The sequence below is a fragment of the Pleurodeles waltl genome, chromosome 3_1 (assembly GCF_031143425.1).
Source record: "Pleurodeles waltl isolate 20211129_DDA chromosome 3_1, aPleWal1.hap1.20221129, whole genome shotgun sequence".
Taxonomy (NCBI): Eukaryota; Metazoa; Chordata; class Amphibia; order Caudata; family Salamandridae; genus Pleurodeles; species Pleurodeles waltl.
In genome coordinates, this window is record NC_090440.1 from 1036152572 (window position 1) to 1036164759 (window position 12188).

The 12188-nt window shown below is 41.5% G+C and overlaps 1 protein-coding gene across 4 annotated transcripts in view; it reads left to right on the top strand.

The window, feature by feature from the left end:
- Nucleotides 1–12188, top strand: part of CEP70 (centrosomal protein 70) — a 443636-nt gene that overhangs the window by 72263 nt on the left and 359185 nt on the right. For all 4 annotated transcript variants that reach the window (XM_069224317.1, XM_069224319.1, XM_069224321.1 and 1 more), the window contains one exon: nucleotides 3711–3807. In XM_069224317.1, the coding sequence (XP_069080418.1) occupies nucleotides 3711–3807 (97 nt within the window). The remainder of the gene's footprint in view (nucleotides 1–3710; nucleotides 3808–12188) is intronic.

Below are 12188 nucleotides of genomic sequence, written 5' to 3' on the forward strand. Positions count from 1 at the left end.
GCCCCATGTGCATCTCCTTCCTCTGACATTAACAAAAGAACAATCAAACAAACAATCATTCAAAAGACTAAAAGCATTACAAAATCAGACTGTCTTGCCTACTAGGGCCAGTGATCCGCAGGAAATCTCTATGCCCTTCTTAGCTCTGGGCCTGAGGCCTCCAATTCCCTCAATTCAGAAAACAGAGTTCAGGAGAAAATTAACAGGAAGAGCCCTGCTTGACTGAGGACATAACTAGGTGGGTCTTGCCTTCTTTCATAGCTGAAATTTCTGATGTGCTCCTTTTTCTGTCTCGTCATACTTTCTAGCACTGAAGCCCCTCCACCCCTTTTGCTGGTTATTTTGTGTAGTTGCAGTCTCATAGATTGTTGGCTTCAGTTTTTCTTCATGTTCCTGTAGCCAGTCAAGTTTCCTTAAATATTTTCTCTGTGTTTTCCATTTGTTTCTCTCCTTTTTTTTAATGCTACTTTGATCTTGTGATGACATTGCACCAAACTGATTTTCTTTGAGACTCAACATACGTAGAAGGTCTTTTACTGCTCGCATCTGATGGATCTCTCCATTTAGTTCAATTTTCATCTCCCATAGAAAGGTCCAGTGAAATTCTATGTCCCTGTTTGTGATCTCCTCTACTAACAGTTTCAAAACTTTTCATTTGGTAAGCGTGGACCTTGCTAAGTCTCGGTGTAGTAGCACGTTGTCACCATTGAAATCTACCAGTCCTTTTCTCCAGGCCTCTCTAATAAACATTTCTGTTAGTGGCTAAGATGATAGTTTGTCTCCAGTTGGTGTTCTTCAAGAAACTCCCTGTTTTTTAGCCGTAGTGAACCACCCTATGGGCACTGTCAACGTTCACTTCTCCTGCTTTTAATTCTAGTAATTGAGCAAAGAGGACTTTTGTATAGGATGTAATGGAATTCACTTTTCTGCCTCTTCGGACGCAGCTCTTACCCTGACGTTGTATCATCTGACGCTGTTTCCAAATCCTCATATTTTAGCTGTAGAACTTGTATCTAATAATCCATCTCCTTCACCTTGACCTTATACTTTATTTCTTCTCCTGCCTCTGCAACCTCGGTAGTTTCTCCTCCCCCGCTATGGTCTGACCTTAATCAACATTATGCTTTGTCAATGTCTGTCTGAGACTTGTATATCTCTGTCCTTTCTTGTTTCAAGTCTGTCTGCCATTCCTTACTCAGAACCTGAAGCATGGTGCACATGTCGTCCTTTGTTGAGGGCTTCTCCTTCTTTCTAATTACCATAGAGGTTGCTTTGTTGTACAAATGTATTCACCTCAGCAGTTGATAGTCGTGTACAGAAGATGTCTATATCCTTCTGGCCCTTAGTAAGTTGCCTCCAGCTTATTCAGGTTGCCCCATGTAATGGAAGAAGAATACAGCAAGTCACCTTGCATCATTCACCAGAGTGATGCCTTGCACTTAAAAGGGAGCATTTCACCAGAGTGATGCCTTGCACTTAAAAGGGAGCATTTGAGAGTGTCAAAAAATACTATTATATATTACATCCCCCACTGTTACAGAACAGCATATTTTGCATCATTGGCCTTCTTCACATGGTGGTGATTTTTAGAGTTGAGGGTGCACATTTGGTAGCAGTGGAGATCTGGAACATATTGTTGGCTTTTCAAGGGACCTTCTTTAAAGGCTTTAACACTTGATCTTTAATCTGGCTTCAGACCTATTCTTTTAAGATTTCACACTAAGACACAGTGAACTATCTGGGATTCTGGATGCACAGGGACCGCAAAATCATTGTTGTGGACCGATGATAGAGAACTCATCAAATTACATCGGCATGTGGATTTCATTAAAATTATTGATTGCTGGCAGACTTGCTTTAAGAAATTAATATAAAAAAATCAGGGGGAATTAAAACGTTTATTGATATTCTTGTCAGATTCACTAGTAGTTTATTTGGAACCCTTAAATTACGCTTGATCAGACTGGTCTGACGAGACAGGCAATCATGTGGACATTGGGAAGTCCTTACATTCCCTTCTGAAAGAGAGGGGTTTGAGAACTTCATTATTTGGCACTACAGGAACACTTTGCACAATTGTAGTATCACCTAACTGCACAACACACACACCTAGTCTACTAGACGGACATTACAGTCGGTCGTAATGGAGGGGCTGCCAAGCCACCGAGCAGAAGTGAACACGGAGGCCACCAAGTTTTGGGCCCGGCTGGACAGAGTTAAGATTGGACGAGATATACCCTCCATTGATCAAAAAACGCTTTACCTCTCATCTGTCGCTATCAAACGAATTGAGGTGGTAGAATAATTTGACAGAGCTGGGCTAACTTTGCTGGGACAGATGTATATAAAGATAGGCAGTTTCTCCCACTAGATCACTATACAAATGAAGGGCTACCACCACAGTAGGCACATCTACATATTTTAGATTAAGACACAGTACAAAATGTTTTTCATTCTTTTCCACAAGAACCAACATATTGTGAATCCCTAACGCATAATGTACAGTCAGTGAATTTGAGATACTGGGTGACACGAATGTAACACTCATGCTGCTCGCCAGACAAATGACATGCAGAAAAACAGAGAGGCATGGCATTTAGAAATTGGGCATCTCCTAGATTGGAAAGCATGGATTTGCCCCTACTCACTGACGGCACAAACGGCATTAAACGACAGCAATGCACTGATACGTTTTGAATGTGTGCATTAGAAATCTGATACCCCTTTACTTCTTCTTAAAATGGATTCTGCTATTAGTGACACCTGCAGGATGTCAACCCACACAGGCAGATGTCCTGTGCGTGGCATGGCTCTGCCACTGGTGCGTTACTGACGTCACACTAGAGCCTGATCTTCGCGTTGCCCTGTGGGGTTCTGTTAAACAGGTGCCTCGTAGCATTTGAAGCTTCTGCTGTCGCTCTACTACCCCCTGCGCGCAGAGTGGCAGTTTGCTGGTGCATGCGCTCTATACGCAGTGCTTTAAATGGGGCGGTGATGTCCAGTACTGAGTACCAGCACTTTTTTATTTTGAGAAGGAGAGTACCTGCACTTCTCACAAAAACTTCATACTTTTAATTAGAGAGTACCGGCATTTCTCAGAAACAAGCAGGTATCCTGCACTTCTATTTTTCCATTTCAAGCGCCGTCTATACCACCACCGAAGAAATGGTTAAAGATGTGGCAGTGCCTAAAGGATAACTGGAGGTGGATACGTCGGTGAAACCATCTGCACCTAAAGATATATGGGGCCGCTGCTGGGATACTTAAATACTAAACTCGATGGGTACATTTCCTTACAAGAGTGTTAAGAACAGAACGTTGAAGGGCAACTGACACCCATGAGCATTGGAACTAAGCTGATGAATGACTCAAACTGTGCACAACGATGATTGAGTGGGACAAGCTCAGCTTAGCGTACAGGTCACGACAAAATATCACCATGAACCTGTTACAGAAGTCACATTTCATACAAAACTCAATAGAGGAAAGCCATTCGGCTAAGGGTGATGAGATTGTCACCTTTAATGTTTTTTTCATTTATTTGAGTAGAAATTGCTACTGTAGCTTATGCTAATTGTAAGTAAACACAAGTTATAAAATAAAAACGTGTGTGTGTGTGTATTTAAAACTGATCTGTCCCAGTCTCACTTTTTAAGTCTTGTGTGTTGGTGTGTAAGAGAGTCTCACATTGTTCTCCCTTAATTTTGCAGCGGGATCTGGAAGAGTGGGAAAACATAAATAAGCTCTTAAAACGGCATGGTTTCAATTCAGTGAGTCTAAAACCAAAAGAGACCATGGGTCTTACAGGTAAGTGACACAGTCTGTTGTCATCATCCTAAAGATAAAAATATTGATTGCTGTGCCTTCTTTTGTGGGACTTTCTCTTCTCACATGCAAGGGAATTGCAGAAGTTCACAGACGAGACGATGGAGACTGTGGTGCCCTGTAGAAAAGTACAATTTAAATATCTGATAATTCTATTGATTGATTAATTCGTGTAGTTTTAATCTTTCAAAGTGTTCATAAATCTTCTTTTCAGAATGTATTTTGTAGGTGTGGACTGCAACCTCTGAATTAAGTTTTACATGACATAGTTTTAATGGGAAACTGATGAAGTGCAGAAGAAAAAGAATAGAATAAATGTTTGCCTAATAATGTAACTGAGGCAGAGAGTTATAAAGTAAATTGTCTGCAGTCAGAACCTTGGTGGGGTTGGCAAACTAGGATTAGAAACCAGATCTCCAGGTTGCACAGCCACCAACTTAATCCAGTGAACCAGATATCTACCTACAAGTAAATACAGTAACAGCCATTCACGGTTATAGCTCTATGAGATTTACACGTGCAGTACTAAAATGTCTACTCGTCTTTAATGCCATGCATATTTAAATCATGTTCTTGGTTCTAGCGCTCCGATGTGCACCAGAGAGCATACTATTTGATGTCTGTTTATAGCTGACTTTCACGCTGTCTGTGAAAATGGGCTTTTAAGTGGTCAATATTATGGAGCTAGGTGCTGGGATTTTGTAAATAAATTATAACTACTGTTAGTCTGGTATAATATTTAAATGTTTAGTATTTCATTTACTTTCGGTGCATGCCTCAAAAATAAGAAGAATGAAACCACAGACAGAGCATGGCGACAATATACTTGCAGTAAAAAAAAAAAAAAAAAAAAAAACATTTCATGTAATTCTAGCAGAAGAGTACCAGTGCTTTATTTTAGGAAGGTGTACTTAGAACATGTATGGAAATGCACTTCAAAGGAAAATGTGATTCTTACTGGAGCAAATAAAATCTACTATTGCTTTGACTTACTGATATCGGAAGACATAGTTTAAACATAGAAGAATGACTTTAAAGATTTTTAAAAAAAATATAAATAAAGGAAATCTCATGATTACATCACTCACAATGACCAAAGCCTCCCTCTTGAACCTTGCAACTGAGGCACAAGACAGAGAAGTCCCTTCTGATTTTCCACTGTCAAGCTTTAGTAAAGGAGACATGAAGTAGGGAGTGTAATTGGATTAGCTTATACTGTGTTTAAATTGAGATATCTTGGGAGGCCATCAATGCCAGTTGCCATTCTTCTTGCGCTCATTTTCCTAAATCTTTCTTCCAGGTGTGTTTAACGGCAAGGACTGTGCTGGGGGTATTGAGTATCATAAATTTGTAACATTTAAAGATCTTTCAGTCCATTAATCTAGTCTGTGGAGGGCTGAATGTGTGATTTTCATCTATATTTGCTCAATACGGTGATAATGCTTTCCTCAGTTGTGGGTAACAGAAGAACTGATTCTGTAGTAATCCACACTTTTCCTTAAGGCCCGAGAAGAAATTGACATACTTCGCAGCAATTTCGAATCTACTGGCAATATTCCCGGTCTATTCCATCCCTCAGATACTTGTAGTTCCGTTCCACAACCTAGTAAAAATGTATTTTGTCCCACAAGGGAGTGAGCCCTGTTAATTTCTCCTTCTAATTTGTTTGAGGGTGCGAGGCCCTCCAAACTTGTATTGCCATTTTGGTGATGTAGGGTTTGTCTTTTGAGAGGCATGCTCCATTAAGTAAATGAAGAGGTGCTTGATTTCCCAATGCCCACAGTTAATTTTGTATGTCGGACCAAATATCTAGTCATTGATTGCTATTAGAAGTGCAGATCTGTAGTGCAATTTAAAATCTGCCATGCAGAGATCCCCCTCCAAAGCTGATTTACAGCACTTAGTTAATGAGACCCAGGGCACCCTGTTATTGCTTAGGAGACTTTGCATTGTTGATGACAGTTCTTTGAAGAATATAGAAGGAATTTTATTTGGGAAATTCTGGAGGATATGTATGACTTGAGTAAAGCCACCATCTTAATGAGTGTCACTCTACCCATCAATGATAATAGTAAGGGTCCTAAGTGGAGGTGTCTTTTTTAAGTTCCAGTATCCTAGGTGTGATGTTATCCTGATATGTTTGTGTTTCCTTTATTTTAACATGCATGATCAGGTAATGGTTACCCCCACTGCAATCTCTGTGGCAGACTGCAGAGTCCATTCCTCTATATCACCCCCTCCTGTGGCTGTATATAGAACCGACTTGGACCAATTCAATCTGAGCTCTAGGTAGGTACTGTATTTGTCTAATATCTGTTCAGCCATTGTGCCTGAGCGACGAGTCACTGAACTGTAGACACGTCATCTGCTTATAGCAGCACCTAGTCTTTCAATTTTGGTGTCCCTTGAAATCTGGCAACTATGGATTTTATCAGTTAAGTCTAATGTGATAATTAGGCATCTTATATTACTTGACTAAACCTGTGTGGTATACATCCACTTTGGTCAGGATGAATGAATGTGTGGATTACAGCGAGTAGTTCGTTGGCGAGGGCCACAGACAGGATTTTGACCTCTATTTATTAGAGAAATTGATCTTAAGGAACTGCAGCGTTCTGCTGGCCATCTAGACACCAATGACTACTTCTTTTAGGTATGCTTGAATAGTCCCAGCTTCTCATGCCATTAAGAATATTGCAGGTAGTGGTTGCATCAGTGGCACTTTGGAAAATCTGAAGAATTCCACTTGGGCCCAAGTGTTTTTCCTTGTTGTAATCAACCTTTAGTGTCTGGTCTAGGTTTTCCTTCTCTGTTTTCAAAATTAAGGGCTGTGGAAGCTTGTCTATTAACATACTAGTGCTTCTTATGGGACTGATTCCCTTGGGACGTACAACATAGCGAAGTATTTTGCAAATTATTGGGCAAGAGATTCCACTACTACTTTGTCATTGTGTTTCTAATTCCAGCTATTTAACTACCTTTTCCTTTCGGGTTTATCAGTGAAACAGCATCCCTGTTTTGTCACTTTATCTGTAGAGCCCTCTCTGAGCTTACATCCATATTTTTCTAGCTTCCCTTAGTAGTGTCTGTTGATACAGAGGTTTTGCATTTCCCACAAAGGGAAAGTTACTCATGTGAAGAGTGACTTCAAAATATGCCCTCTAAATTTAGTAAGGCAGCATCCATTGTCTTATCTCAGTTTTCTTTATTTGTTTGAGTTTCATGAGATGTCTTAGGGCCCTGCCTTGCACCACTTGTTTAAGGACTTCCCAAAGGATAATTATAATATCCACTTATTTCCCCACACCCCAGTATTTCTCAAACTTTAGTCTATTCCTTCTTTTAGGGCCTCACATTCCTCTTCTCTGGTAAGCCACCATGCATTCAGCCTACACATTATCTGTCTCTTTTTTTGGCCCCTATGTTGCTCAGTGCATGATAAGATAGCCCTTGTGCATAGATCTGAGTTCCTTGTTCTCTGTCTGCTTCAGTTTGGGAAGAAAACTATGTCCTGTGTGGGAGAAGGACCTATTTGCCCTTGAGAAGTTGCATTCTCCACCAGGTTGCGCCACCTCCCTATGCCACACAAAGTGTAGATAGTTGTGAAAGTGGTTAGGCATGTCTATCTTTCACCCTGTGTCATGGAAGGCCTGCATCTGCAACAACACAATTAAAGTTGCCTTCCAGTATCATGACGCATGGAAGAGCCTACAACATGGCTTCCCCTATGTCTTATCCAGGTGACTGGTTGACACCTGTTCAGTATAAGTCAATAAGGATGCTCAATGAAGGACCACATGCCAATTATGAATACAATTTAGCTTTACTAGAATTTCAGGTAAATGTATGCATTTAGCACATCAACAATGGTAGAATAAAAATAACAATAAAAAGCATCTATTTATATATGAGTACACTACAAAGAGTATGTATATGTGTGTGTGTGTATATATATATATATATATATATATATATATATATATATATATATATATGAGCAAAGAGTTCATTGACAGATATAAGCTTTGATTAAGTGTATACCAAAATGCGTCACACTACGATGTTCAGGAAGCAAAATATAAACGAGCTGAATACTTCAGATAAGCCTTGATTAACGGCATACCAAGATGCATGTTTCAATTACTGCAGCATGTTCACACTACGATGTTCAGAAAGCAAAATATAGACGAGCTGAATACTTCAGATTATAAACACAGTGCAAGCATAATAATCAATCATAATAATATAACAGAGAAACAAAGGCCTTTCATCCCTGGGTGGAACTTAACTTAGTCCACAAAATGCTGGGAAGCCCTCTGCCGCCCGCTTGGACCTCTCTCCTCCTCGAGCATCACAGTCTCTCAACAGCAAAACAGGGAGGCAGCGCTGGGTCTGGAGATGACAGTTTTCACAACTCCATCTGCGAGCTTCAATCCCCTCACCCGCCTTTCAGTGCTTAAATAACCTGAAGCTTGGATTCTATCCCCTTCCAGCATTTTCTAGCTATGTTATCAGCACATGTCTCTTGGCTGCTCAGCCATTTCCTGGCCATTGTTTTCATTCCATCTTTTTACTGTGGTCTCGTTCTCAAGGTTGAGACGGAATCTCCTACACAACCTGTTTCTTACACATGCAGCCGTGAATAAGTTTATCTATGGAATGTCATTAAAAAAAAACAAGCTTGAAAGCAAACATCGTGAACTTTTCCATGTTACTCGTGCTTCAGCAGGCATCACGCTCATCTACACTGTTCAAGCTAAGTAACCCTTCGCGTCACAATGTCTTCCGCACCTTTCCCTTTACTGATCACGCCACCCCTTAGATGAGCGCGATGCATGCGAAACAAGATCCATTTATTTTGATGCTTCGCTAGCTAGGTTGCTACGAATACTTGTTAGCATTATTCTAAGCGCCTGCATCTTAGTATAAAGCTTGTTTGTTCGTACATATAGTCTACATAGTATAATCATTAGCGTGACACAGACAATCAATAACCAAATTAGCGGATGTAACACTATATTTAGCGTCTTCGTAGCTCCTGGTGCCCAACCTAAAAAGATGTCATACCAATGGTGCTCAGTTACTTGCTGGATGCGTGAAGCAGTGTGCATAAGCTGTTTGGCGTCTATGGTCATCTGTATGGCGGTATCCTTGGTATATTTAGCCGCCATGTCGAATTTAGCAAATGTGATTTGTGCGTAGCGCCTGATTGCCTCTAGTCTTGGCAGCTTCACAACAAGTGGGATGTTCCATTCTAACTGTGCTTGCATTTGCGCCTGTAATGTGGTTGTGGTGAACTTAGTGGGTCGGTATAGGATGTGAGTACTTATGTCAATAATGCTGGTAATATTGCACATACACATTACCTGCTGTCCGGTAGTTTGTACAAATCCGTTAATAAGTAAGGGATGATTAGTAACGTAACATATACTCTCTGTTCCTATCTGATATAAGTCTGTGCCTTTAATAGGCTAAGGTAACCATTCACATTCTCCTGGTATTGGATGAAGGCATGGACCTAGCACCCGTCCAGTGTGGGTACATACCCACCCCTTAGACCAATCTGCACATCTAGTGGGATCTACGGTGTGATTTGTTTGATCAATCCACTTTTTGTCAGTGTGAGGTATCCACCATTCCTTACCTATCACTACAGGGAGCAATATAAATGGGCAACATATTTCAGGAGGAAGATCACTTCTAGCTATATCAAAATGAGCATAACACATTTCTCCCTCACAATGAAACTGTAAGGGCTTTACCCATATTTCCTCAGGCAAATGCAATTGTTGTCTCCAATATTCACTCTGAAGCTGTCCCCATTCCGCTTTGAAGTCTACATACTGTTGATTAACAATGCTTTGCCATAGTATGTACTGAATGCCTTTGGACACTGTTTGCGTGCTTTGAAAGCTTTTTCCAAATTGTTCATAAGTGAAATTATGCCATTGCCAATCACAATACAACCCACACAGAACCTTCCATACTTCTTGTGAGTGTGTGGGCCCCCATTGTGAAATTACTTGTATTTCCTCCCCTGTACTATATCCTGTAGAAGACAGCTTATTCCTAATAGCTTCAATATTAAAAGCATTCAGGGCCCCTACCCCAATTCCGGTGGCCCCGCTATCAAGGATCCTAGATCTCTTCTAATGCGTAACTTCGGCAAGGGCCATAACTGTAGTGTCCATGGTGTGCATAATGGATCATACTTAGAGACATTCCCCTTGGCAATAGTTATCTGTAACACAATATGGTTAATTATGCTTGCATGCAAAGCTTTCTTACATACTATTCTATATCGAACTATGGAAACGTTGCCTAAGTTACTAACCTTTCGGCTACATAAAACATGAAGGCGGGCGGTTTGGAGTATCGAACTCCTTTGGTTCCATTGTTCATTGCAACAACCACCATATGTCCTGGTAAAATATTTTGTTTGTTGGAACAATCATAGGGTTTAAACGGATATGCTTGTGCTGGTGTAAAAGGTACAATGGTATCACAATATTTACACATCATATTTAGCGTATAATTCAAAGCCTGTACTGTTGCTGGCATCCCCTGCGACTCGTTCAGTCCGTTGGCATGTCGGATTTGCTGTCCAGTTACCTTCCAGGTTACAGCTTTGGCAGCCATCCACTTGCCTCCAGGTACCTTCACGCTGCAAAATGAAACATTTCCCCGTCATCAGTTACGTTAGCGGCTTGAGGTGCACAAGTGACATGAAGGTCCGTAACGACATTCTCTGCTACATTCGGTCGGACCCATACACCTCTTCCGGTCATATTCATGACCGCAAACAGGAACCACGTCATCGATGCAGATGTCATCATTTACGATCGTGGGGTAAGTCTCACTGCAGGTACAAATACAGGTACATTAGAGTTCTTCAAAAGTACGATATACGTACTCCCCACCCCTTGACTCAATATCTCTCCTGCCTCTGGCTTTTTCCCTGGATGATGCACCCATACTCTTCTTCCTGTGCTTCCAAATCCTCCCTCACCTCTCTGGGTGTTATCAGGGGTCAGATCCTTCTTTAACGTGGGGGGTATACGCTTTTTCACAAATCAATTGAGCAAGTCTGTCATGTGCTTGATATGATACAGCAGCAGCTCATTGGTTCAGTAATACTACTTTAACCTCTCCTCTAAAATCTGGGACTATGACTCCCCCTAGCACCGACACTCCCTTGATGGCTAGGCTAGATCGAGGGGCAATTCTACCATATGTTCCAGGTGGTACTCTCACTCCTATTCCTATGGGAACAGTCTTCACCTGTCCTACGGGTATGTCTCCATCCTCTGGAGCAAACAGGTCCAGTCCTATACTGCCAGAGGTGCCTGTAAAGGTAATCGAGCTTGAGGGTCTGTTTTCCAGACAATCATTGTATGGGTGATTTCCTTATCATGCCCTGTCATCCGAATGAAAGGAGTCTGCTGCTCAACTGGTCTATTGTTCAATTCGAACAAGGCTTTGTCTAAATTACTACTCCATCCTTTTAGAGTCTGATGTGCTGATAACTTTTTTAGCTGTTCTTTCAACAATCCGTTATATCTCTCTATCATGCCTGCAGCTTGTGGATATTAACTAAGGTGTAAAATCCACTGAATTCCCTGTTCCTGCGCTCAATCCTTCACTTTTTTCCCTGAAAAGTGTGTGCCCCTATCTGTTTGGATTTCATCAGGTACCCCATAATGTTTTATCAGGTAGTTTAGCCCTCGCAAAGTGGACTTCTGATCTGCAGACGTACAGGGCATACCCAACATAAGGCCAGAGTAGGTGTCCACCATGGTCAATACGTAGCTTTTTCCTCCTTCCTTTGGTAGCGGCCCAATATAGTCCAATTGCCACACCGTGGCAGCTGCGGTTAATCGTTTGATGTGGCCGCTAGGCTTCTTTTGCAGGGGCATTTGTCTAATCTGGCTGCATGTGGGGCACTCCTTTACTGCTTGTTGCACTTGTTCTTTAGTAACTGGAATCTGTTGTTGCTGTGCCCATGCCATTCTCTCCTAGATGTCCAGATGTCGCATGGGCCCAGTTTGCTAGAGCAGCTTCAGCCTCCTTATTGATGACCACTGTTCGTGTTTTGGCGATGTTGTTGAATAGAGATGCAAGTAGTGTCCGATGGGCAATGGGCATCCATATGTCCCACATAGATTTGAAATTTTTGCCCTTTCTCCCACATCTCTTCCCATAGCTGCTCACCTCCCCAAATGGGGGTGCCTTTGATTTTCCATCCATCCTTGCGCCAAGTCGGGGCCCAGCTTACTAGTCCTTGGTAAGTGGCCCAGTGGTAAGTGACAGCTGTCAGTGTACACAAATGTTTTCTCTCCAATGGGGGCCTGTTCGATCACTGT